Source organism: Drosophila busckii, chromosome 2L, assembly GCF_011750605.1.
Source record: "Drosophila busckii strain San Diego stock center, stock number 13000-0081.31 chromosome 2L, ASM1175060v1, whole genome shotgun sequence".
Lineage (NCBI taxonomy): Eukaryota > Metazoa > Arthropoda > Insecta > Diptera > Drosophilidae > Drosophila > Drosophila busckii.
In genome coordinates, this window is record NC_046604.1 from 6,025,459 (window position 1) to 6,048,728 (window position 23,270).

Here is a 23,270-nt window from a genome sequence, read left to right on the forward strand (position 1 = left end):
TTCGCTCATTGTTGTTGTTGCAATATCACACACAAAGCTTTTTTTTATATACACTTATTATACATAAATAACAATTATAAACACACACACATACGCGGCACACTAAACAGGCAATGCTATTGCTGCTGCTGCTGCTGCTGCGATTGCTCTCGAGGTTGCTGGCAACATTGCGTTGCTGCTGCTGCTGCTGCTGTAGTTAGTGTTGCCTTCTGGCCAGGCCATCTGAAGTTAGTACGCGTTTTACTTTGTCTGTCTGTGATGTGTGTCTGTGTGTGTGCGTACGTGTGTGTGTGTGTGTGTTGGTGTGTGTGAGATGTGGAAATTTTCCCTGAGTTTTGCCAGTTTACTAGGACTAGCCGTAGTAGCAGGACAATTGTTGTTGGCACTGCCAGCAACGATGACCGAGTGCTGCAGGCCCCACAATTGGAAGTATAAACAGGTCCCCAGCTGGAAGCTTAGTCCACGTCGTCGCCGTCGTCGTCGTCGTCGTCTTCGTCTTCTTCTTCGTTAGCAGCAGCTTCGTTGTCATCCAGTTTTATAGCAGAGAGAGAGATTGAGCTCAGCTACTGCTGCTGCTGCTGTTGTTGTTGTTGCCGTCGTGGTTGCTGTTGCTGCTGCGCATGCGTCGCTATTGTTTACATGTTTGCGTTTACATTGAACTTGCTTTGCACGCTGTTAAAAATCTGTCAAAGAGCAAACAAACAGAAGTTAAAGTTAGTAAGGCTTCAAAGTTAAAGCTACGACGCCTAAGCTCGCATTCGCTCGCGCTCTCGCACTCTCTTTTATGCATTCACTCGCTCTTTTGCCTTGCCGCTCTCACACTCTCGCCCTCTCTCACTGTTGTTGTTGTTGTTGTTGTGTAGTTGTAGTTTTTACACGCTGACGCTTATCTCAGTGTGCTTATCGCTTTGTTTTTGCCTGCGCTGCGTCGCTGCCGACTGCCGACTGCGGACTGAGGCTGCTGCTGCTTCTTTTGCTGTCATTGTGTGTGTTTGTTGTTTGTTGTTTTAGCTTACGCTTACAATTTTTACTTTCATTTAGTTTAGTAGGTAACACACATTTTCTCACTCACACTGCGCTCACTCTCACTCTCTTGCTTTCGCTCTCTTTCTCTTTCCGTGCCTGTGTGTGTGTGTGTGTGTGTGAGTTTTTTTATGTAGCTGCTTGTGGCTGTCTCTGGGCTCTATGTGCGGTTACGTTTCATTGTTATGCTTTGAGTAGCTACCGCTAATGTTCCTATCCTTGCCCCCCACCACCCACTTAGTTCTAGCTCTGTGTATGTGTGTGTTGTGTGTGTTTGGGTTTGCGACTCGCACTTTTTGCCATTAGCTTTTTTCCCCTCGTAGTATTTTTAGATCTACGCACCTACAGCCAAGAGCCTAGGCCACAGAGCTTAGCCAACAACATTCTTTTTTTTGTGTGTGTGTGTGTGTTTTTTTTTTGTTTTTGGGTCTGGCTTCTCTTCTTCTGTGGGGCATTATTATTAATTATGGTATTTTATGCGTATTTGAGGCTGCGTAGCATTTTTGCAGCTAAATTGCGTAACATTTTCAACGCTGCTAGGCAGCTTAAGCTGTTTCGACTTTACATAATTGCACATTAAATTGATTAAAACTTTTGTTTTTGGCAGCAGCTGCGAGCTTGGCCTCAAGAGCTGCAAGCTTCATGCAATCTTGATAGCCAGAAACCATTAAATCAACAAAGCCATATGAGAATGGAATGATACTTCTGAGAAATTGCTAACAGCATTAAATACCGGAATGCCAATTCATGGAAATAGTTCATATCACATATTTACATTCATAGTATTTACACAAAGTGTTTGAGATTTTCCGAGAATGCAGCATTCGCAAAAACAAAACGCATTGCCTGCTTTTAGGAGTGCATTAAAAAGCTCTGAATAATCGCAAACAAGTTTACAATTACAATTAAAGTGCTCTGCACTTTGTTTCCAACTAACTGCAAATAATTTTAATTTTAATTAAATCCACAAATAGCAAAAGCAAATTAAATTCGCCTTAGCTCTAACTGCATTTGTGTGTGTTGAGCATAGCTAGAGAAAGTTCTAATTATTAATTTTGCAAGCAGAGCTACAAAGAATTTAATTCTAGAGCGGGGCGTCGCCTGAGTTGCCACTGCTTGCCAATTGCGGGTCGACTGTTAAATTTTCTAGCATGGACAGAGGTACGAAAAAAAAGAAAAATAAGAATTTCGAACGTAAAAGTTTTGCACGGCTTGGCAAAGCCGTAGCGCAAAAAAAAAAGAAAAACGTAAGCAACGTTTTGACCTCTTTATGAAAGGCCTGAAGGCACGAGAAGACACGCATACACATACATGCAAATACATACACGCATACACAAACACAAGCATACAATGTCATTAACATTTCTGCACTCGACACACACACATAGACAACACACCACATACGCTGGCAGCGCTGTGCCTTTTTTATTGCTTGATTATATAAAATTGGCTTTGCTTTCAATTTAGCAACACACACACACACACACACACACAGAGTTTTCAATTTCGCTTTTCATTGCAAGAGCTGCGCTTTGATTTTATGCTACGCTTTAAAGTATTTTTGATTGGCATTTCTTTCGATTTTATTTTTGGGCTGGCTTTTTAAATTGCAATCAATTTTCAACACCTCTTAAGCACACGCACACACTCGCACATGCTCTGTAGCAATACACGATTAAAAGTTTCTGCAAACACACACACACACAGACACAAGCACAAATTGCTGGCAAAGCAAGTTCTGAGTTTCTTGTTGGTTTGGTTTGAACGCACCGTCCGCTATTTGGTTCTGCGAGGATGTTGTCAGCGCAGCGCACGAAAACGTTTTGGGTCCTGTGTGGCCCAAGTCACGATTTAGGGGCCTACAGCCAATGGAAGGCACCACGCAAAACGACGAGCTTGCCACACGAGCGTGCAGCGAGCAGCGAGCGCTTTCCAGTCCCCATTGCCAGTGCTTAACATTTGCTCAGGTTGGTCACATTGCCCCGCTATAAGGACTCGCCCCCTTTCCGCCCGGCCCACTCACATATAGCGTAGCTGAGTCTACGCCTACTTGTTCCAATTTATAATTAATTAATTTATTATTCTTGCATTTTGCATGCTTTAATATTAGCCTCAACTACGCGCTGTCTGCAGCAGGCGGCGCGCTCTCTCTCACTCACGCTCTTGCTTTTGCGCTCTCTCTCTCTCTCTCTCTCTCTCTTGCGGCTTTCCAGTTTATGGCAAACTTTCAAAGAGCGCAGACACAGGTAGAGTTTGCTCCCAAACAAACAGCAAAACCAAAAAAGAAAGTAAAAGGCAAAAATAAATAAATTGAAGCACGCGTTACAGCACACACACACACATACATACACACACGCATACTGGGACACATCCTCACACAATTGTATTTTGATTATGCCCGGTTCGGTACGCCGCATAGCTCAGATATTTCTACGCACAACAATGCGACTTCGTGGACCCGGCCCAAATGCCTTTTTGTCACCACCCCCAACACACGCCGCCTACCCCTCCGCCTCCCACTCCATACTCCATTGATAGCCTCCCAGTTTGCCCTATCAAATATTTATAGAAACACAAGCCAAGCAGCATACAATGTGGCCTGGTTAATGCCACGAAACGCGCATACACTTGCATTATCATATCGAATGCTTATAAGATTTATCTATAGTGCTCGCTATCTTAACTATTCGAGTTACAATCGCAATTGCTTGGGCGAGTTTATGCTAAGAGTGCTCTGCACTGCATATAAATAATAAATGCTGTATTTTATTTTGAATGTTGTTATAATTATATCGCTTGCATGTCGGCCGCTCAATTAAGTAGCCAACGATAAGTTTATTTTGTAAAACAAACAATTAAACTTAATTGTTCGTAAAAGTTAAAACAAACAAATAGTTAGGCTAACAACTTGGCAAACAAAAGCGATTAAAGCCAAATTTATGTATCAAGTGCGCAACTCAAAAATATAAACGCGCGCCATCAAGTATGCAACAAAAATTATAACAGCACTTTAAATGCAATAGCCCCAACTACTTAACTTAATCCGCATATCAAAATGCATGAAATAAAACAAAAGTCTAAAGCTTTTAGCCAACTTCAATAATGAGTGGGCAACGCTAGCAACTATTTGAGTTTTAAAAGCACAATAAACGCATTATAACCAACTTTTTGAAGGCAAGCATACGCGTGTGTGTGTGTCTGAGGTCGAAAGTTTCGCACGTTTGTCATAGAAACGAAGTCTAATAGTCGCTTAGATCATTTATTTTATGCACAGTCTTCTAATAAAAACGCCAAAATATATCATTTGTAATTATAATTTGTGGGCCGCAGCAAGCAAACCGAACTGAGGGTGAGTGTGAATGAAATGTGGCAAGGTTAGGACGACATGTGGTCAAAGCTGTAGCTGTCTGCACTTGTCAGTGCTGGCACAGAAAAAACTAAGAGATAATGATAAAGTTATTTGTAAGCGACGCAGTTAGCTAAACAAATGGCTCAAGTCAACGGCTGTGGTTAGACAAAAGAGTTATCAAACAAAAGCAAAAACGGAACTAAAGACAAATAAATGAAAAATTGTTATGCCAGCAGGCGAGGGTATATGCTCGAGCTAGAGGCTGAGTGTAAGAAAATTATATTTAAAGCGCATTAATATTAAAACGAAACTACAGCGAAGCAGGCAAAATAATTTAGCCAAGACTATAGAGTCTGGAGTCCAAGTTGCTGCCACCCTGCTGATCTAATTAATGCCAGGGTAACACACACATGCTATTAACCCAGTCCTATGGCTCTGGCTCTGGCTCTCTGCTGTGCAAATGCGGGCTTCTGTTTTCTGGCTTGCTGCTTAATAAAGCATATAATATGAGTATTAATCAAATGTGGCGCATTGACTTTTCATTTGTTCGTTGCCGTCGCGTGGCATGGCGTCTGACTGGATGCTACGGATGTGGCTGTAGATATGAATGCGATTGCTGTTGGTTTGAGTATATCATAAATCAGTTAGGTTTGAGGCAGAAAAACTTTTGCACTTCTCACTGAGACTGTGTGTGTGTGGCTGGCTTTTATGGCATTTGTTTGGCTTGTAGCACACGCTTGACAGCTCAATGCTGTTTAATGCGCACAACTTATAACACTAGCTGCGAGAAATTTTAATGAATGACGTCGTCATTGGCAAGGACATCAACTGCTCCACCCCCACCCGCCACCTTCAGCTCCCTCACTCACTGCTCACACTGCTCTCTGCCCTTCAAGGACGCTAACAATTTGCTGCCACTTTTTGCCTGCTTGCTGCTGCTGCTGCTGCTTTTTTGGACGCTGGCTCGAGTTGGGTTGAACTTTTTTGGCCAAGCGGGTGGCCAGCCATTTCAATGAACTTTGATAAATCGCTGTGTGGGGTTGCCAAGAGACGCGCGCGGGGGGAGTGCGAGTGCCGCGCTATGACGGATGCGGGTAACGAGGCCGTAGCACAGTACACACAGCTCGATATGGTTGGTTGAACTTCCGATTTTGGTTAAGCAGCCACTACGCTCCAACAGCAACAGCAGCAACAACAACAAGTCTTATTTTTAGATCTACGATTGCCACTGGCGCTGGCTACGTTTCCGCCTTTGCCACACAATGTCCTGTGATTATGTAAATTATAATTTTGATTTTTTTTAAGGCTCATAATCGCAGCTGGCTAATGCCAGCCAGCGCTTAGCTTACAATATATATTTATAGCAAGTCTGAGCTCTGTGCTAAGCTCTGCTTAATTAGGCTTAAAGCCCAAACTATTTATGTACTGACACTAAAATTAAAACAAAAGCCACATACCTTGAGCTAGGCTTTATTTATAAACAGCCACAAAACTGTAGTTGTCAGCTTAATAGCATGAAAATGATTAACAAGCACAAGCACAAGCAAAAGCACACAGCAGCGTCCGGAAAATGCACTGACCTTAGCCTTCGGCTACATTATAGTTTGGCTAGCTAACCATTTGGATGAGTTGGCTAAAAAGTCAAGCGAGCAAGGCACACAAGTATGAAATAAATTGTTTGCTAAGTAAATTAAGGCTGTAGCCTTAAAGAAAAGCAAGCAATGTCCTTAATTATCATCGATTCATATTTCCATTTAAACTACAAGTAATTAAAGTAGATTAATAAGTTAAAATAATAGTAGTAAAAATAAACAGCATATGGTTTTCATTAAATTTCATTTTTGAAATGTGAAAATTATTTAAAATAGCAACAGTAAGTAGCACATTTGATTTTGGGGATTTAAACGTAAATTTGTGCTGCTTAGCCTTAATATTTAAATATCATATAAAACTTAATTTTAGTACTTTTTTCCTTGTGTTTGTTTTTTTTTTTAAATTAATTTAATGGCGCCTTTGATCAATGCAAGAAAATATTCAAATAATTTAGCATATTTTTAATAAGAGAAAAATTTCTTTAATGCAATTGCAAGCTTTTAGCTTTTACTTAAGTGAGATTTATTAGGGCCAAGTTAAAATAAGAAATATATAGCAAATTGAGTAATATCTAAACAAAATCCAACATTATTGCGAATAAGTCAGAAAGCATTATTACAAAATCGTTTGTCACTTAAAGCTGCAAGCAAAATTAAGTTAATTTAAGAAATTAAAGGCGAATTTGTACTTGTAAATAAAATCTTTTATTCTACGTCTGTCTTTAAATTGAGAAACATAAAAATTGATAAAGCCACGTTGAGTGGGCCCACGCTCAGAATCTTAATATTCCACTGGTTCGGCTCGCTTAAAGGTCGTGCAGCCTATCTAAATGGCATTTACCACGGCCTAATCAGACGCCGTCGCATAACAATAATGTTTATAATTTGCTTATCTTGATGGTAATTTCGACCGACACTCTTGGGCGGCAGCGGCAGCGGCCTACGCATCCCTTAAGCGTTTGTATTAGATAAAAATAAGCAGAGCATTTGAGTTTCATTTGCATATTCGCTGGCAAACGATTCACTACAAAAAGCAAATGACAATTTAACTGTAGGATACGCACACACACATACAGCTACAGCTGAATTTGTTGGCTAATTACAGACACAGACACACGTTTAAATCTTTGCCATTTTTTAAACAAACAATTCCAGAAAATTATACTGTGCCAGAAGTCGGTTTGCCACACCAACAAAACAAACACACACACACATGAGTATATACGCACGCACGTACAATTAGCTGCTGTCTGGCCTTGTTGGCCATGTTTAATGCATTTTAGCTTAAAAACATGGCATTGCGCATACGCCACGTTTGCCACGATGCGAGCGCACGCAATAAGAGCGCTGCATAAAAAGTTTAGCACGTTTCCACTGACAGCCAGCAACACAACAAGCAGCGCACACACACACACACACACATGCATACAGATGTAACAGTAAAGAAACCGCATTTACTAGCCACTTAAAGCGCAACTCCCTTGAGGTACGGGGCCTGGGGAGAACTCTCAAAATATACGCGAGTAAAATACAGCAGAAGGCTAAAACACACACACAAGCACACACACGCATGCACACACATACATACATAGCAGGCATAAAAAGCTGTATAGAATGTTGCAATCAGTTAATTTAAGTGCAGGCCGAGTCAGCGGCAACAACAACAACAACAAAACGAAAGTAAAGAAACAAGCACAGTCTGCTCTACTATTTGGCAATGAGCATACCCTATAAACAAATACAAGTTTAAAGTCTTATTAAAATATAATTAAATTAATTTAAAGTTGCTATACATATATAATATTACTTTTCTTTTTTTATAATCTAAGCTGCTCTCTTTTGTTTCTAGGGTATTTTCAGTAGCCGCTCAAGCTTTTATCTTAACGAATGGAAAACAAAAAATGAAAATTTCAATGTGCATACATATATAAACAAACAAACACGCAGCCGAGCAAGAGAAATCTACGGGCGGCCAAAGGCTTTGATAGTATGAGCATTTGTGGGTGGTGGGTGTTGAAGTCTCTCTGTGAAATGTAGAAACTTGGGCAGGTTTTGTCAGCTGCCTGCGGGCAGGCCAAGCGCAACTAAACGCACACACACACTCAAAGGGACACACACACACACAGACACACAAGAGTACAAGTGGCTACTAATGCAAATAATTTACAAGTAGCAAATGTGGGCGGTGGGCGTGTAACGTGACATCGCCGAGGCGAAATGTCGTCAACCAAAAGCAGCAGCAGCACACACAAAAACAAAAACAAAAACAACAAGAAACAATATATAAGCAGTAGAACGAAATAATAAAGAAAGAAAGAATGAAACGAAAGCAGAATAAAAGTAAAAGGACATTATGCGTCTTTTCACATTTGAGAAAAAGGACAAATTTGTAAGGACAAGTGTAAGTGAAGGAAGCCCTACACACATACACACAAACATGCTTAGTACACTATATATATGTGTGTGTGTGTGAGCGGCTGCCTTTTTGATGGTGTCGAGTGAAAATCAATGCGCTTAATTTGTAACAGAGAAAAAAAAAACAACAACAAAAAGTATTAAATTGAAAAATATTTATAAAAAAGCTTGAACCATTTTTTAAAAATAAATAAAAAGTTCATTTAAATTGCTAAATTAAATAAATTATATTATATCAAACAAATTTCTGTGTGCAATTTATTTTTAATACAATTTTAGTACATCTTTAATTTAATTAATTTTTTTGTCTTAGCCTTTTTAAGCATTTAGTTTCAGCTGAATAAAATAACAGTGCAACATTCTAACAAATCGCAACATTGTATTTTTTATTAGCTCAAAAAGTTTACTTGTCCACACTTTTTTTTTGTTGTGCTTAAATGTTGTTGAATTTCAATAGTTTGCCCTCTGTCTGCATAAAACAAAACAAAAACATTGTAAGCGCGACTCCCCACAAAAATTAAAAAAAAACCAAAAAAAAAAACAACAAATTGCTTTAATTTTGACTGACTGACTTCACACACAAAATGTTGTTGTTATTTATTTTATTTTTATTTTTATTTTTTTGTTCGCGGCAACTTTGGCGATGGCGGCGGCGTTAGCGCGTGGAGGTAATTGAAGTGACGTTTATGAATGCCATCCGTCAAGCACTCAAGGACATTTACATACAAACGCACACACACACAAACACTAACACACTGTGTAACGGTTACAGCGGGGACACGCGTGGGGCGTTGCTTGCTTGACAGATGCGCGTTATACAGATTTACACACACAGAGACAAACGCAGGCATACAAAAGCTCAAGTCACATGGCGCATACGCCGCGTTGTCGTCGTCATCTTCGCTCTCTGTATGTGTGTGGCTGCTATATTGCGTGTGTGTGTGCGTAACAATTTAAAAATAAATACAAGAAACTAGCGCAGTGTATGCTGTGGCAACTTCTTGCTTATGGATAACTGGCGGGCGGGCTAAACCGCGAGGGCAGCATGATAGATTGAAAAAGACTACACAACACACACACACACTTGAAGCAAATTCGACAATATATGCGTGTGTGTGTGTTTGGAAACGTTTGTTTGTTGTTCGAATTGGACACGTTGCGTTGGGTTTGTCTCTGGTTCATATGTCATTGTCTTGTTGCTTGCAAGCATTTTACATCGTTTTTCCATAATATTAATGATGCGCCTTACATGCGTGTGCCTCGAACACAATTTGTTGTCTGCATATCGCTTGGATTATTAGCATAATTTTAAGCTATAGTTTGGTAATCGAATTCGCATAAGCATTTGTCATTTAGACGGCCAAACAATAGTTAAAGATTGATAGAAAATATTACGCATACGACATGTGCAATTTTAGTTTGATAATTGAATTTTATTGGCATTGAAAAACTCATAAGCATTAGTCATTTATTAGTCAAACAATAGTTGAGTATATTACGCATACGACATGTAGAATTTGATTTCGCCCAAGCTCAACTGAACTTCCAACCCACGCCCACGCAGACTTGCAGCTGCTTTAGATGCATTGGCAACTCACACACACACACAGAGACACAGACACATACGAATGGAATATGCAACATGCATTGCATCCACTTGGCTTGTCTACTAATTAAAATGCATGCAATAACCTGAAGCCTTTGTTGCCAACATTGCTGGTGGGCGAGGTTGTTGCTGCTGCTGCTGTTGCTGCTGATGCTACAGCTGTTTGTTGCCTTTATGCGTAGAAGGACGCACGGCGTTGACAATTTGCACAAAGTGCTTTAGACCAGAGCCTTGGACAAGGGACCAACGACGTTTGCCATACTGAACTGCCTTTGTGGCGATTTGGCCCAGCCACACACTATTGATAGCTTTATTTGCCTTTGCCCTTCGCCCCTTCACGAGAGAGAGAGAGAGAGAGAGAGCAACACTCTTAATTGTCTATTAAACTGACTATTTTTAAACACAAAAGCAGCAAAATGTCCTTCAACAAAAGCCCCAGCATGCCCGCCGGCATACACAAATAGTCTACCCACTTTCTCACTCTCTCTCTCTCTCTCTCTTCCTCTCTCGCTCACTCATTGTAAGCGCTCTGCAAATTTGCCTACTTGTTTGCCTTATGCATTTATAATAAAGGCAATTTAAAGCCCAAACGCAGCAACAGCAACGGCAACGGCGACGCCAACAGCAACTGTTGCTACTCTGATTCGTGATTGTTGTTGTTGTTTTCGTTTCACTGCCACGTGTTGCAGCAAAAATTAATGTTGATTTGCATAATAAATAAACACAATAAAGTGCAGTGGGCAAACAGAAGCAGCAGCAGCAGCAACAATAACAACAACAAATTACTCATATTTGCGTGACCAACATTAAGTGCTGCGCATTGCAGGCTCAATTTTTGCACACCCTACTGAAGAGCCAAGCCGGCTTATTAGCTGTTGTACATAATATGGTAATAAAATGGATAGTAAGGTCGTATAGAAAATGCAGTAGAGTCGACAAAGATAATAGAATTTTCAAAAGAATATACTTCATTCATAATAAAAATCATTTTTATTTATTCATTTATTTATTTAAGTTGATTATTGAGTCGATATTAATGATAATGATTACAAAAAAGTATTTAAAATTAATTAAAATATATTAGAAGCTTTAAAACTCATCTAATACAATCTTCAATCTTTATTTATATACAATCAACTATATTATAGACAATCAATTATAAATAAAAATGTCAAAGTGTATAAAAACAATTGAATTGAAAGTACTAAATATTAATTAAAATAAATGTTTAAAATTTAATTTATATTTGAAGCTCAATTGTTAATCTATTATATTAGATTAGATTCCAAAGCTAATGCCCAAGAAACCAGAAACACACAACAAATCAAAACACTTTCCCATAGTTAAGCTTATTAGATTGACATTTTAAGCTTATACTAAAGTAGAATGTACATATATATGTATATATATTTCAAATACTAAAAAACATGCGATTTAAACTGGTTTATATGCAAATAAACTTTGAAAGCTTCAAAAGAATATTGGTCAAGTTTTCAGCTTAAGTTTGACTTAAGCCTTTCCATTTATAAGTTTTAATAAAAAGTGTATAACTGGTTTATATGCAAATAAACTTTGAAAGCTTCAAAAGAATAATTTTAAACTAAATATATATAATTTTGTCTTATGCATTTTTTTCATTTTATGACTTTCTTTAATTATTTAGAACACAATATGTACAATATGTACTGGAAAAATTTGAATAAAAAATATTTATATTTCAAAATTTGTGCAGCGAAAAGTTGAATATAAAAGTTAAAGCTGTTCAACATCAATTCAATCTTGCATTTACATATCATCGAAATAAATTCCATTATTATTCATACATTAAGGTAAACAAAGCCATTAAGTGAATAACTTATGTGTCCGCCCTCGCATTAGAAATTACAACACTCTACAAAAGCCAGTCAATTGGACTTCAACGCCAACCTTTAGCTAGCTCTAAACAAAACTACTTTAGTTTAATACGCATGCCAGGGCGAGTTGCAATATTAAACGCATTAGGCAACTTTAAAATGTCTTAATTTTAGACGCTACAATTGCGAGCTTATTTGCGCGTACTTTAACAAAATTTGTCAGCATATAAACGTTGGAATTATGCAAATAACCCTGAAATTGGCAAAGAAAAACAAAAACAAAAACAAATTTTAATTTCAGCTTAAAGATGAGCGCTAGACAGGCAGTCAGTCGAATGGAAAAAACGTCAAGTAAACCGGTTAAGAGCTTGGCTTGAACTTGACCTGTTGTAACAGTTTTTACCGAAAGCAAAGCTTGGCATGCAAAATACAGAGAGTAGCAAACAGATGATGAGAGGAGAGAGAGAGAGAGAGTTATTACAGCACTAAAAATATTTGCATTATCGCACGTTGAGCAACTTTTTGTTTACAAACAATTCTAGAAGCTACGAAGAAAAGCAAAGCGAACAGCTGTTCGCCGATCGTGTTATGATCACATCGATCGACCGACCGACCGACCGGCTAAAGCTTTCGGCACAAAAGCTCTTTACCCGCTCTGCTTAACCGTTCGCATTCACTTGCCTAAGCTAGTTTTAGTTTGTCACTCGCAGCACGCGGCGAAACGCGCTAAAAATAAATTAAGATTTTTATAAATATAAATTTCAATTAAATAAAATATACTTATGTTGCCGCCGCTGCTTACAGCATAATTTTGATTTTGTTCTCAAACCTTAAAGTGAGTGCTAATTAAATGTTTTCATTCAACAATTCACAATTCAAAGTACAATTGGGAATTTTAATGTTGAACGTGACCATAAAAGACCAAACGACCTTGTATATAATGTAGAAATTGTGATTTGTTTGCATTTGCTTGTATATTGTTGTCGTTGTTTTTATATTTTGCAAGTCAATGCCAAGCGGGCTCGCCAAATAAGCAAAGATTGTTGTGGTCGCTCGTCCAGTGATCATCAGATCAACAAGTTTTGTGAGCACGCGCGTAAAACAAAATTTATTAAATCTATAGTTTATTGATCTCTCTGCACACTCTTGGCAAGCAACATTTTAACTATTAATTAATAGCTTGATAAGTTTGTGTCAACTTTCGTTGACTCAATTGACTTAACACGATTTGTGGCGTGGAGAAATTTTCGCACTTTTAATTGAATTGGGCTTAATTTGCGAAGAAAGAACATAAGCGCGCTGAAAATCTATAACAATATATTTATTCCAATGCAGTACGGAAATGTCGGCGTTTATTTATTGCATAAAAGTCTTTATTAAACTGTTCGTAATTTTCTTGTACTGTGGCTTAAATGAAATACATAACTGTTACCAATCAACACATCATTAAATTAAATCAGTGAGATCAATGAGCTGTTTATATATAATATTAAACAAATATTAATTAATAGACTGAGTCAGCGCTAATACTGAAACAACAATATCTGTCATAACGATCAATCACCCTTTTATAGCATGTAATATTTAAAAATATATTGTATATGTTTCATTCAATTCACAACATATGATTTCAGTAATTTGATTTTTCGACTCTAACTAAACTAAGTAGTATATATACTTGCTTGCAGCATTGACGTCACATTCCATTGCCGTAAATTCTAATCAGTTTTAAAGGGCCTTCCATAATTTGATGTGCAACTGCGAAATTGCGAGTCTAATGCGACAATTAGCATTCTATATCAGCCTATATGCATAAATTTCTGTACACTCGATGAGCCTAAGCCAGTTTGCAGTTGTAAAGCGGCCAAGTGCCAAGGAGTGCGGTTGTAAATTACGCATAATTTAAATCAATATTACTATATAGAGATCAGTTGAAGTGCGCGCTGATTAAGCGCTATATATAGTCTATAGCTGTATCAGCTGTGCGCCATTGAGCGATACCAGTCATTGAGGAACCCCAAGTGTTACAAGAGCCAAACCTATCAGCGTGCGAAACGCTTAAACAATTGTGTAAACAAATAAAAAAAAAAACGTAAGTGAAATCGCAGCAAACAAGTTTTATTTCTAACATTAAATTTTATTTTTGATAAGAACTCAAAAAAAAAATAATTATTTTATAAACAGTTTTGCAATTTGTACTGTAATTTTGCGTTTCTGGCAAACAACTGGGTCAGTCTTCAAGCAAGCTGCAACTATCAAAACTCATTGCAAACTATGTTGCAACGACGAGGCAACAACAACACAACAACAACACAACATGACGACCAAGTGGCCAACCAAAATGGTTGGCAATGCTGTTCGTGGCGTCTGCATTGCTGTTGCTGCTTAAGCGGACAATCAACCGGTGGCTGGACATAACAGTAACGGTAGTGCTTTGGCAAGTTTCAGACTAAATTGCTTAAATTAAAGCATAGCTTAGGTAATCATTAGCAATACCTACGCAACAGTGGTATACTTGTTATTTCAAGGATTTTTTTTTAACTGCTGCGCTTTTGTAACAACTGAATGTTGAAATTTTGATTTTGACAGCAAACACTTGCGTTGCCAAGCTATTGAAAATAACATCCGTTTACTACTTAAAGCAGCTGCAATTGTTCCTGTCTATAAATTATTAACTTTATGATTAGATATATGCAAGCTACTCACTCATTTAAGTTTCGGACTTTAGTACGGCAGTAGAATAAAACAAAACAAAAAAGTTCCCACAAGCAATAAACTCTTAGATACGAATCAAAAATATATATTTAATGAGTGCTATAAACAAATAAACTTAATTTCTCTTTGCAAACAATGACGAACAAAGAAGCGACTGCAAATCTAATGCTAATAAATTTCGTAATGTTTCAAAATTCGAAAAGTAACTGGCTGAATAATAAATGTTTGCAAACTTAATAATAAATAATAAGGAATTGACGATGCTGTCATGCATATCAAAACTATCTATCGTCAATATCTATTAGATATAGATACACATGATACGTGTAGCTTGCCACGCTTATCGCTTTTAGTACAAACTACAACCTGTTGATAACTTCTGAAGGTTGCTCAAAATTGGCAGTATTGTTATCTTGCAAAAGAAGTTTATTAAACACGCGCTTTTTTTTTGCAACAATAACAATAATAACTATTGCATATATGTATATATGCTCCATAAATCGCTTCCGCACGCCCGCGTTATTCGCGTCATCCAAATATATATACACAAGCTACTTAAGCACAAGTTCTGCCAAATAAATATAAACATATATACACTGAGCATATCAGTATATGGGCCAACGATCACCCGATCAACAGCTGCTGGGCCCACCAAGCTCTATTGCTGATAAGCACACTCAACTCTTCAGTAAAGAACATAAAGTAACTATTAGTGAATGATAGATCAGCAGCCCCACCTGACACTTTTGCCGAAACAGCAATAAAGTTAGGCCACGCCCCTTTTGACGTATAGCACACGTCGCTTGGCGCTGATTCCAAAGTTTCGAACATGACGCGTTACTTGTGCTTGGACTTTGCCTGTTAGTTAGTTGTTGTTATTGTTGTTGTCATTGCTGGTGGTGTTGGTGGCGATATAGCCTTTGTGTTGAGCATTATCTGAGCATGTGAGCGATATTTTTCTTATGTTTTTTTATTTAACTATATATTAGCAAAGAAATGAAAATAGAGGCAGCGCATATGTAAAGAGTTGAGCGTACTATTTTATTTTTGGTTTTAAATCTAAATATAATTCTTGGGAACTCGTAAACAGACTAAAATAATTATAAAGCAACTTAAGTGACAGATTTGAACTCACATATTGTTATGATATAATTATAGCTGTTGACACTTGCTGACAAGTAATTAGCTTAACAATTACTTAGCATTTAATACTAATGTATATTTTTTATTTGCAGGCCAATCTCATTTCAAACCACAATTATCCAGTGGAGGAGCATACAGTGCACACCTCCGACGATTATATACTCACCATTTATCGCATACCCACTTCACCCAAGCTGCAGCAGCTCAACGCGTCCATTGCAGAGAAGCCTGTGGTGTTTCTTCAACATGGCATACTCTGTGCCTCGGACGATTGGATCATCAATGGTCCAGAGACGTCGCTAGCCTATATGTTTGCCGATGCGGGCTATGATGTCTGGCTGGGCAATGCCAGAGGTAATACCTATTCACGCCAGCACAAGCACATACATCCGGATACTACGGATTTCTGGCGGTTTAGCTGGCATGAGATAGGCGTCTATGATCTGGCTGCCATGCTGGACTATGCGCTATCTGTGAGCAACGCCAGCTCGCTGCATTTTGTGGCACATTCCCAGGGCACTACCACATACTTTGTTTTAATGTCCTCGCTGCCTTGGTACAACGAGAAGGTGCGCTCTGTGCATCTGCTGGCGCCCATTGCCTACATGCGCAATCATTCCTTTATTCTGTCTAAGCTGGGCGGCATCTTTTTGGGCTCGCCTTCGTTCTTGAGCTGGGTGCTGGGCAGCATGGAGCTGCTGCCTATTACCAGCGTCCAGAAGCTTATGTGTGAGCATTTCTGCTCTGAAGCATCTATGCTGAAGTTTCTCTGTTCGGGACTGTTGGACTTCATAGGCGGCTGGGGCACACGGCATTTGAATCATGTAAGTGTGCTCAAGTTCTTATAATACTGGTCATGCTAATTAAATGTTTTTAGACACTCTTGACCGATGTTTGTGAAACACACCCAGCGGGCGCTTCCACTACGCAAATCATTCACTATCTCCAGCTGTATACTTCGGGTGATTTTCGTCAGTACGATCATGGCAAGGAGCAGAATGAGCTCATCTATCAGCAGTCCACGCCGCCTTCGTACAATGTTGGCAACATCAATAGCTGTGTGCATATGTATTATAGTGAGAATGATTATATGTCAGCAGTGGAGGATGTGGAATATTTGGCTACGCAACTGCCGTGTGCAAATCTATATCGCGTACCCTACAAAGACTGGAACCATTATGACTTTTTGTGGTCAATTAATGTAAAAGAAGTGATAAATAATAGAATAATTGAAATAATGCACAAATATGACAAGGAACACGTAACAGGCATGAGTTTGTAATTAGTTTAGGGCCGTCAAACTTTAAAGCTTAGCCAAATTGAATGCAGTGTACTGTAAATATTTTATATCTGTAAATAATTCTAGTTAGATATGAGCTTGTGCGTGATATATACATATAATTACGATTAAATACTATTAAGCTGCGAAAGGTTTGTGAAACGCTAGTACGCAAGTAAAAAAACGCTTTTAATAAAAAATATTTAAAAAATAAATTCAAACTGGCGGTATATGTTACTAAATATTTATATCGATAAATGTCTTTACAAATTATCACACTATGGCAGCGATATGAAACGTTGCCTGATGCGTAAACTATCGCATAGTTACGCCGAGTGCCTAATCGATAGTTGGTTATTTTATAAACAACCCTATTTTACAGGCTGACACGAATTTTTTCGCAGTGCTGCTTGAACAACAACAAATGCAAAAATAACACAAATATTAAACATTTCGGCTGTTTTGGATAAACAGACAGTGAATAGACATACATATGTAGTCAGTGCACATTATAAAATCAAGTGAAATGGGTAAGCATAGCTAAGGAGCCTTTTTGGCCTACCCCCACCACTCGTAGCCCTTAAGGGATTGGCCAGAGCAAGTGAAAAAGGAATTAACTACATACATTTTTGTAGCTTCCCAAACAGGACAGAAACAGCTTGTTGAGATCACAACAGATGGTGTGCCCAAGCTACACTGTCCCGTCTGCAACAAGGCATTAGTCTCGCTGGCTGGCTATGTGAAACATGTGAAGAAACACGAACCGCCGGGTGGCTTTCAATGCCGTTACTGTGATGCCCACTACTGCCATGAGCATTTGCTGAAGGATCATATAAAGAGCACACATGCGGCTTTTACCTGTCAGCTATGCGTAGGAGACCAAGTGATGTTCAATACGAAGGCTGAACTCGACGCCCATATTGAGGAACAGCATCAAGACCGCAAGTTTAATGTGGGACTGGCTAACAGTGAGTTGCCCTTTAAATGCGAGGTGAGTAGCAACGAGTAAATGCTTAAAAGAAGAAGCTAACTCAATGGGATTGCTTTTTAGATCTGTGGCAAGGGCTTTGCAGATCGCGAAAGCAGCCAAACGCATCATTCCGAGCACTTGAAAGCATTACCTGTGGAGTGCAAATGTTGTGCTATGCGCTTCACCTGCCAATCCAGCTTGATTAAGCATCAGCGCAAGCGTCCAGATAGCTGCGGACGTCTGGAAGAGGAGTCCAAAAAGAAAAAAAGTTGTACGCTTTACTGATTTTAAGTTTTAAAACTGTTACTTATGCTTTTAATTTTTACAGTGCCTGTTCCTATAGAGCCTGCCACAGGCAAAAAGAAACGTGGACGCCCCAAAAAGTGTGTGGCGCATGCTGCAGATGACAGCGATGATGATATGCCACTGGCCACTAGACTAAAGACACCAGCGCCACGCCTTAAGCAGGAAATCGTTAGTAGCCAGGAGCTCAGCGATTCTGCCGAAGAGTATCCCGACTTTGAGCCCAACAACAGCGAAGATGAGACGGATGCAGGACAGTTCAAGCTGCCAACGCCAGCCAAAGTCAAAGAGGAGACTCTAGATCCAGACTTTGAGTATCAGGATGCCAGTTTATTTGTCAAAGCGGAAGCAGCTGGTCTGGATATCTACAGCAATGAAAAAGACAAGCTGCTGGACGTACTGCTCAATTCGGATGAGAGCCTAAAACCGTATGAGAACTTAAAAGTGGAGCACGCCACGAGTGGCATACTGGATGAAATAGCAGCAGTGCCCATGGGCAAGCCGACTGGCGGTGAGCAGCAGGAGGAGGATGTGTTGGCGTTTCGGGAAACAGAGCATAATGGCTTAGATGAAGACGACGATGATGACGATGATGATGATGATGACGATGACGACGACGACGACGATGACGACTATGAGGAGGAGCAAGAAGATTTGAAGAAAAAATCCAAAATAAACACTGTAAAGCGCAAGTATCGTAAACGTGGCACTGCAGGCACAAGTAATCATGAGAGTGGACCAAAGCGTGTTGCTAAAATCACCAAGAAGGAGCTAACGGAGCGATTGAAGATGATTAACAAAATGGAAAAGTCCTGGAAATGTCCACACTGCGTTAAAATCTATCACATACGCAAGCCCTATGAGAAGCATCTGCGAGATGATCACAAGCTCAGCGAGCTGGACATCAAGGAGCTATTCAAGGATGCGGATGCACATGCGAAGCTGGACGATGAAGTGTTTAAGTGCAAAATTTGCTCCAAAATTTATTTGGTGGAGAAACGTCTGGAAACGCACATGAAGGTGCATGGCAAGGATGGCAATCTGATATTCAAATGTCCTTGCTACTGCAATCAGTTCTTCGCCAGCAAGGAGCAAGCCACACAGCATGCCCAACAGGAACACAAGGAGCTGTTGTATTGCGAAAAGTGCGACAAGTACATGACCGGTCACGACAGTCTCAAAAATCACGAAAAGAACTATCACTCCAAGAAGGAACCTAGGAATCTGCCCAGGAATCTGATTTGCGACAAGTGCGGCAAAAAGTTTACCGGACGCACTTCACTCTCGGATCATGTGCGCTCTGAGTGCGGACGCATGCCTTTGTACGAGTGCACTGTCTGCTTCAAGCGTCTGTCCACTGCGGGCATATTAAAGACGCACATGCTGCTGCATCAATCTGAGACGCCCTATCAGTGCGACAAATGTGGCAAAACCTTCAAGGTGAAGGCGCAATACAAGTCGCATCTAAAGACACGCCACACTGACTATAAACCCTACAAGTGTCATGTAAGTAACCAGCTGTGGATGCAGTGCAGCCGAATATATTTAATCTGGAATTCTTTTTATAGCTCTGTCCCAAGGAGTACCCCTATCGCGAAAGTCTGCTCACTCACATGACTGTGCACACAGGCATCAAGCGTTTCCTGTGCAATAATTGCGGCAAGCGCTTCACTTGCATCTCCAATCTTCAGGCGCATCGGAAGGTGCATGCTGACACTTGTGGCCAGCTCCCATTGAATGCCAAGGCTACACAGTATATGGGCGTTCAGCGTGGCAAGCTCTTGATGGGCGCCAAGCCAGAGGCCGGCATGGAATATGAGGAAACCAAGACACTAATTGCACAGGATGTAATTGATCGGGATATGCCAATGGCACAGGAGCTCAACTTTCCCTCAGATGGCATTGCTCCGATGGCCACCGTGCCGCTTAACTACACCGCATCGCAGCTAGTGCCGCACATTATGCTACAGACCATGCAAGCTCAGGTGCAGGCGCAGGCACGTCAGCAACATTAGTTTAGTTCTCTTTAAGTACACTATGAATAAAGACGCTTTTGTATATTGAAAAGATTTATTTTTAAAAATGTCTACTTAAGCCTAGCTAACTCTAAATTAGTTTAATCTAAAATAAGGAGGTTGGAAACGTCCTATGGGCATACGTCCTTTGCTTCTTAGTTTGCGCACAGCTTCGCGTATAAACTTGGGCTGCAGTGCACCTGATTCACCTTGCGTTTCCATTACATCGAGAGCCTCCTCCACCACCTCGCCCACAAACACTTTTGCTATGCCAGACATGGCTATTACCACGTTCTGTGACACCGAGCAACCAGTTATGGTTTGCATTAGTCGCTTCACAGCCGCCTTGGGAAACGCCGAGCGTCTATACATTTCATAGCGGTCAAGCTGCTCTTCCGTAAAGTTGGACACCAGTACTCTGCAAAGAATTTGATATCATATGCACTTATTATAGAGACGTACTATACTTACTGCATACGCTCCCGCTCCTCTTCCTCCAGCTCCTTTTTGGTTTTTATTTTTTTTGGGCAAGGCTCCGCACCATCACCATCACCTTCCGTATTGCTTTTCTTGTCTTTGGCATCGGTATCAGTCTCCGTATCGTTGGCGGTGCCCTCTGCTGTGTCCGAAGTCTCGCTGTCTTTGCGACTATCAGTAGTTGTGTTGAAAAACTTAAGATCGTCCAGTATTTCGTCCATTTTACAAATATAAACAAATAAACTGCAGTCTAAAAATTATTTTATCTGGCAGCTCTGTTTGGTGAGAAAATCGATATCAAGAATGAGCAATAATCGGGCTGAATAGTTCAATTGAACTTATTCTGAACGGTTCGATTACTGCTGTGGATTGCTTAAGTTTCTGGTTACCCATTAGAGGTGATATTTTGATTTATGCACCATATGGAGTATAACTATTTGAATTCAAAATTTAAATATTATGAAAGAAGCAGTTTTACAGAGAAATTAGACTGATATTTTGTATAACATCAATGCAGCCCTCAACATCGGGAAATATCGAACAAACATCGATGGTTGATGCATCGATGTTGCTTTATTTAGTGATTCACTAATCTACAGGCGACAACTCTAGGCCTCGTGCTTTCCTTTTCAACGCAGTTGCTTTGTAGTAGCAAAAGTATTTCACAAATTTTGGAAATATCATGTCTGGAGTAGAAGATTTAAATGTTGAGGCTGTTGCGGCTGAAGTAGCAGCCAGCGGCGATGATGCAAAGAAGCTGAAGAAGCCCAAGCCAAACAACAAGAAGTTGCGACAAGGTTAGTGACCCGCAATTTGCAAGCTTATATATATATTCACATGCACATGTATTTATTTCACATGCGCAATTCTTGCATGCAAAAACACAGAGGCCGCCGCAAAGTTAGTTGCCGAAGGGGGCGTACCTGAGGAGAGCACAAATGGCGAGGCTGAGAAAAAGGCCCCAGCGGCTGCTGCACAGCCGGCTGGCAAGAAGAAGAACAATAAGGGAAAAAAAGCCGGTGGTCAGACAAATCCACCTACTATACCCATTTCGGAGCTTTTCTCCAATGGCCCCTATCCTGAGGGTCAAATTATGGAGCATCCAACGCCTAAGGATATGACTGACGATCGCACGGCCAAAGATCGCCTTACATCTGAGGAGAAGCGTGCGCTGGATCGCATGAACAATGATATTTATCAAGAGCTACGCCAGGCAGCCGAGGCACATCGCCAGACGCGCCAGTATATGCAGAACTACATTAAGCCTGGCATGAGCATGATACAGATATGCGAGGAGCTTGAGAGCACTGCACGCCGTCTGATTGGCGAAAATGGCCTCGACGCCGGCTTGGCCTTCCCCACAGGCTGCTCGTTGAATCACTGTGCTGCCCATTACACACCCAATGCTGGTGATACTACGGTGCTACAATACGATGATGTGTGCAAGATTGACTTTGGCACACACATCAAGGGACGCATTATTGATTGCGCATTTACTCTGACGTTCAACAATAAGTACGACAAGCTGTTGCAGGCCGTCAAGGAGGCCACCAATACTGGTATTAAGGAGGCGGGCATTGATGTGCGTCTATGCGATATTGGCTCAGCCATTCAGGAAGTGATGGAGTCCTATGAAATTGAGCTAGATGGCAAGACGTATCCCATCAAGGCTATACGCAATCTAAACGGACACTCCATTAGCCCGTACCGTAAGAAATTGCTTGGAATTTACATAGGAAAATGTACTCAAAATTCAATTCTTAGGTATTCATGCTGGCAAGACTGTGCCCATTGTCAAGGGCGGCGAATCCACACGCATGGAGGAGGATGAATTCTATGCCATTGAGACTTTCGGCTCGACTGGCCGTGGTCTGGTGCACGATGACATGGACTGTTCGCATTACATGAAGAACTTTGATTTACCATTTGTGCCGTTGCGCCTGCAGTCATCCAAACAGCTGCTGGGCACCATTAACAAAAACTTTGGCACTTTGGCCTTCTGCAAGCGTTGGCTGGATCGCGCTGGCGCCACCAAGTACCAGATGGCTTTGAAGGATCTGTGCGACAAGGGTATTGTGGAGGCATATCCACCACTGTGCGACATTAAGGGCTGCTACACTGCCCAATACGAGCATACAATCATTTTGCGACCCACTTGCAAGGAGGTGGTCTCGCGTGGCGACGATTACTAAAGTTAAAAACAAACTGAATTGTTACAATTAATTTGGCATAACATTTGTAGCAATGCATTATACATATATACACACTGCAGTTTATATTTTATATACAAGCTCAAGCTATTTATTGAATATAAGCTGCGCACAATATAAACAAACACATTGGAAATATAAACGCCCCTAAGCCGTGGCTTAGCGGGATAAGCTATCTCGCTCTCAATTGCGCTCAGCTGTCGTGTGTTGCAAGCTGCATAAAATCTAACGAAATTACAATAAATACATATGTACATCAACGATACAAAGTGCAAAATCAAACAAACTTTTATTCTCGAAGTTTCGCTGTCCACACGTTA

At 40.2% G+C, this 23,270-nt stretch overlaps 4 protein-coding genes across 4 annotated transcripts; 3 read left to right on the plus strand and 1 right to left on the minus strand.

Annotated features, from left to right (window-relative positions):
* The first annotated feature begins 15,767 nt into the window (after positions 1–15,767).
* LOC108607709 (lipase 3) lies at positions 15,768–17,156 on the plus strand. The gene is made up of 2 exons (XM_033294069.1): positions 15,768–16,520; positions 16,574–17,156. Exons 1-2 carry the CDS (start codon positions 15,768–15,770, stop codon positions 16,976–16,978), a joined length of 1,158 nt encoding a protein of 385 aa, XP_033149960.1. The 3' UTR covers positions 16,979–17,156.
* A 598-nt stretch (positions 17,157–17,754) lies between these two features.
* Positions 17,755–20,317, plus strand: LOC108607707 (zinc finger and BTB domain-containing protein 41). Its single transcript, XM_017998707.2, has 4 exons — positions 17,755–17,966; positions 18,027–18,216; positions 18,274–19,754; positions 19,817–20,317. Exons 1-4 carry the CDS (start codon positions 17,862–17,864, stop codon positions 20,261–20,263), a joined length of 2,223 nt encoding a protein of 740 aa, XP_017854196.2. The 5' UTR covers positions 17,755–17,861; the 3' UTR covers positions 20,264–20,317.
* LOC108607712 (transcription initiation factor TFIID subunit 11) lies at positions 20,318–21,010 on the minus strand. The gene is made up of 2 exons (XM_017998713.2): positions 20,735–21,010; positions 20,318–20,681 (listed from the first exon to the last, which is right to left on the minus strand). The coding sequence occupies exons 1-2, from the start codon at positions 20,959–20,961 to the stop codon at positions 20,360–20,362; spliced, it is 549 nt and encodes a 182-aa protein (XP_017854202.2). The 5' UTR covers positions 20,962–21,010; the 3' UTR covers positions 20,318–20,359.
* A 329-nt stretch (positions 21,011–21,339) lies between these two features.
* On the plus strand, positions 21,340–23,002 carry LOC108607708 (methionine aminopeptidase 2). Its single transcript, XM_017998708.2, has 3 exons — positions 21,340–21,537; positions 21,628–22,449; positions 22,505–23,002. The coding sequence occupies exons 1-3, from the start codon at positions 21,423–21,425 to the stop codon at positions 22,930–22,932; spliced, it is 1,365 nt and encodes a 454-aa protein (XP_017854197.2). The 5' UTR covers positions 21,340–21,422; the 3' UTR covers positions 22,933–23,002.
* The last annotated feature ends 268 nt before the right edge of the window (positions 23,003–23,270 follow it).

Excerpts from the sequence above, each read along its gene's own strand:
- LOC108607712 (XM_017998713.2), bottom strand. The coding sequence starts at position 20,961 with ATGGACGAAATACTGGACGATCTTAAGTTTTTCAACACAACTACTGAT. Across the intron at positions 20,682-20,734 it reads GAGGAGCGGGAGCGTATGCA|AGTACTGGTGTCCAACTTTA; the intron begins GTAAGTATAGTA and ends AATTCTTTGCAG.
- LOC108607709 (XM_033294069.1), top strand. The coding sequence starts at position 15,768 with ATGTATATTTTTTATTTGCAGGCCAATCTCATTTCAAACCACAATTAT. Across the intron at positions 16,521-16,573 it reads GCACACGGCATTTGAATCAT|ACACTCTTGACCGATGTTTG; the intron begins GTAAGTGTGCTC and ends AAATGTTTTTAG.
- LOC108607707 (XM_017998707.2), top strand. The coding sequence starts at position 17,862 with ATGTTCAATACGAAGGCTGAACTCGACGCCCATATTGAGGAACAGCAT. Across the intron at positions 17,967-18,026 it reads AGTTGCCCTTTAAATGCGAG|ATCTGTGGCAAGGGCTTTGC; the intron begins GTGAGTAGCAAC and ends ATTGCTTTTTAG. Across the intron at positions 18,217-18,273 it reads GTCCAAAAAGAAAAAAAGTT|TGCCTGTTCCTATAGAGCCT; the intron begins GTACGCTTTACT and ends TAATTTTTACAG.
- LOC108607708 (XM_017998708.2), top strand. The coding sequence starts at position 21,423 with ATGTCTGGAGTAGAAGATTTAAATGTTGAGGCTGTTGCGGCTGAAGTA. Across the intron at positions 21,538-21,627 it reads CAACAAGAAGTTGCGACAAG|AGGCCGCCGCAAAGTTAGTT; the intron begins GTTAGTGACCCG and ends GCAAAAACACAG. Across the intron at positions 22,450-22,504 it reads ACACTCCATTAGCCCGTACC|GTATTCATGCTGGCAAGACT; the intron begins GTAAGAAATTGC and ends TTCAATTCTTAG.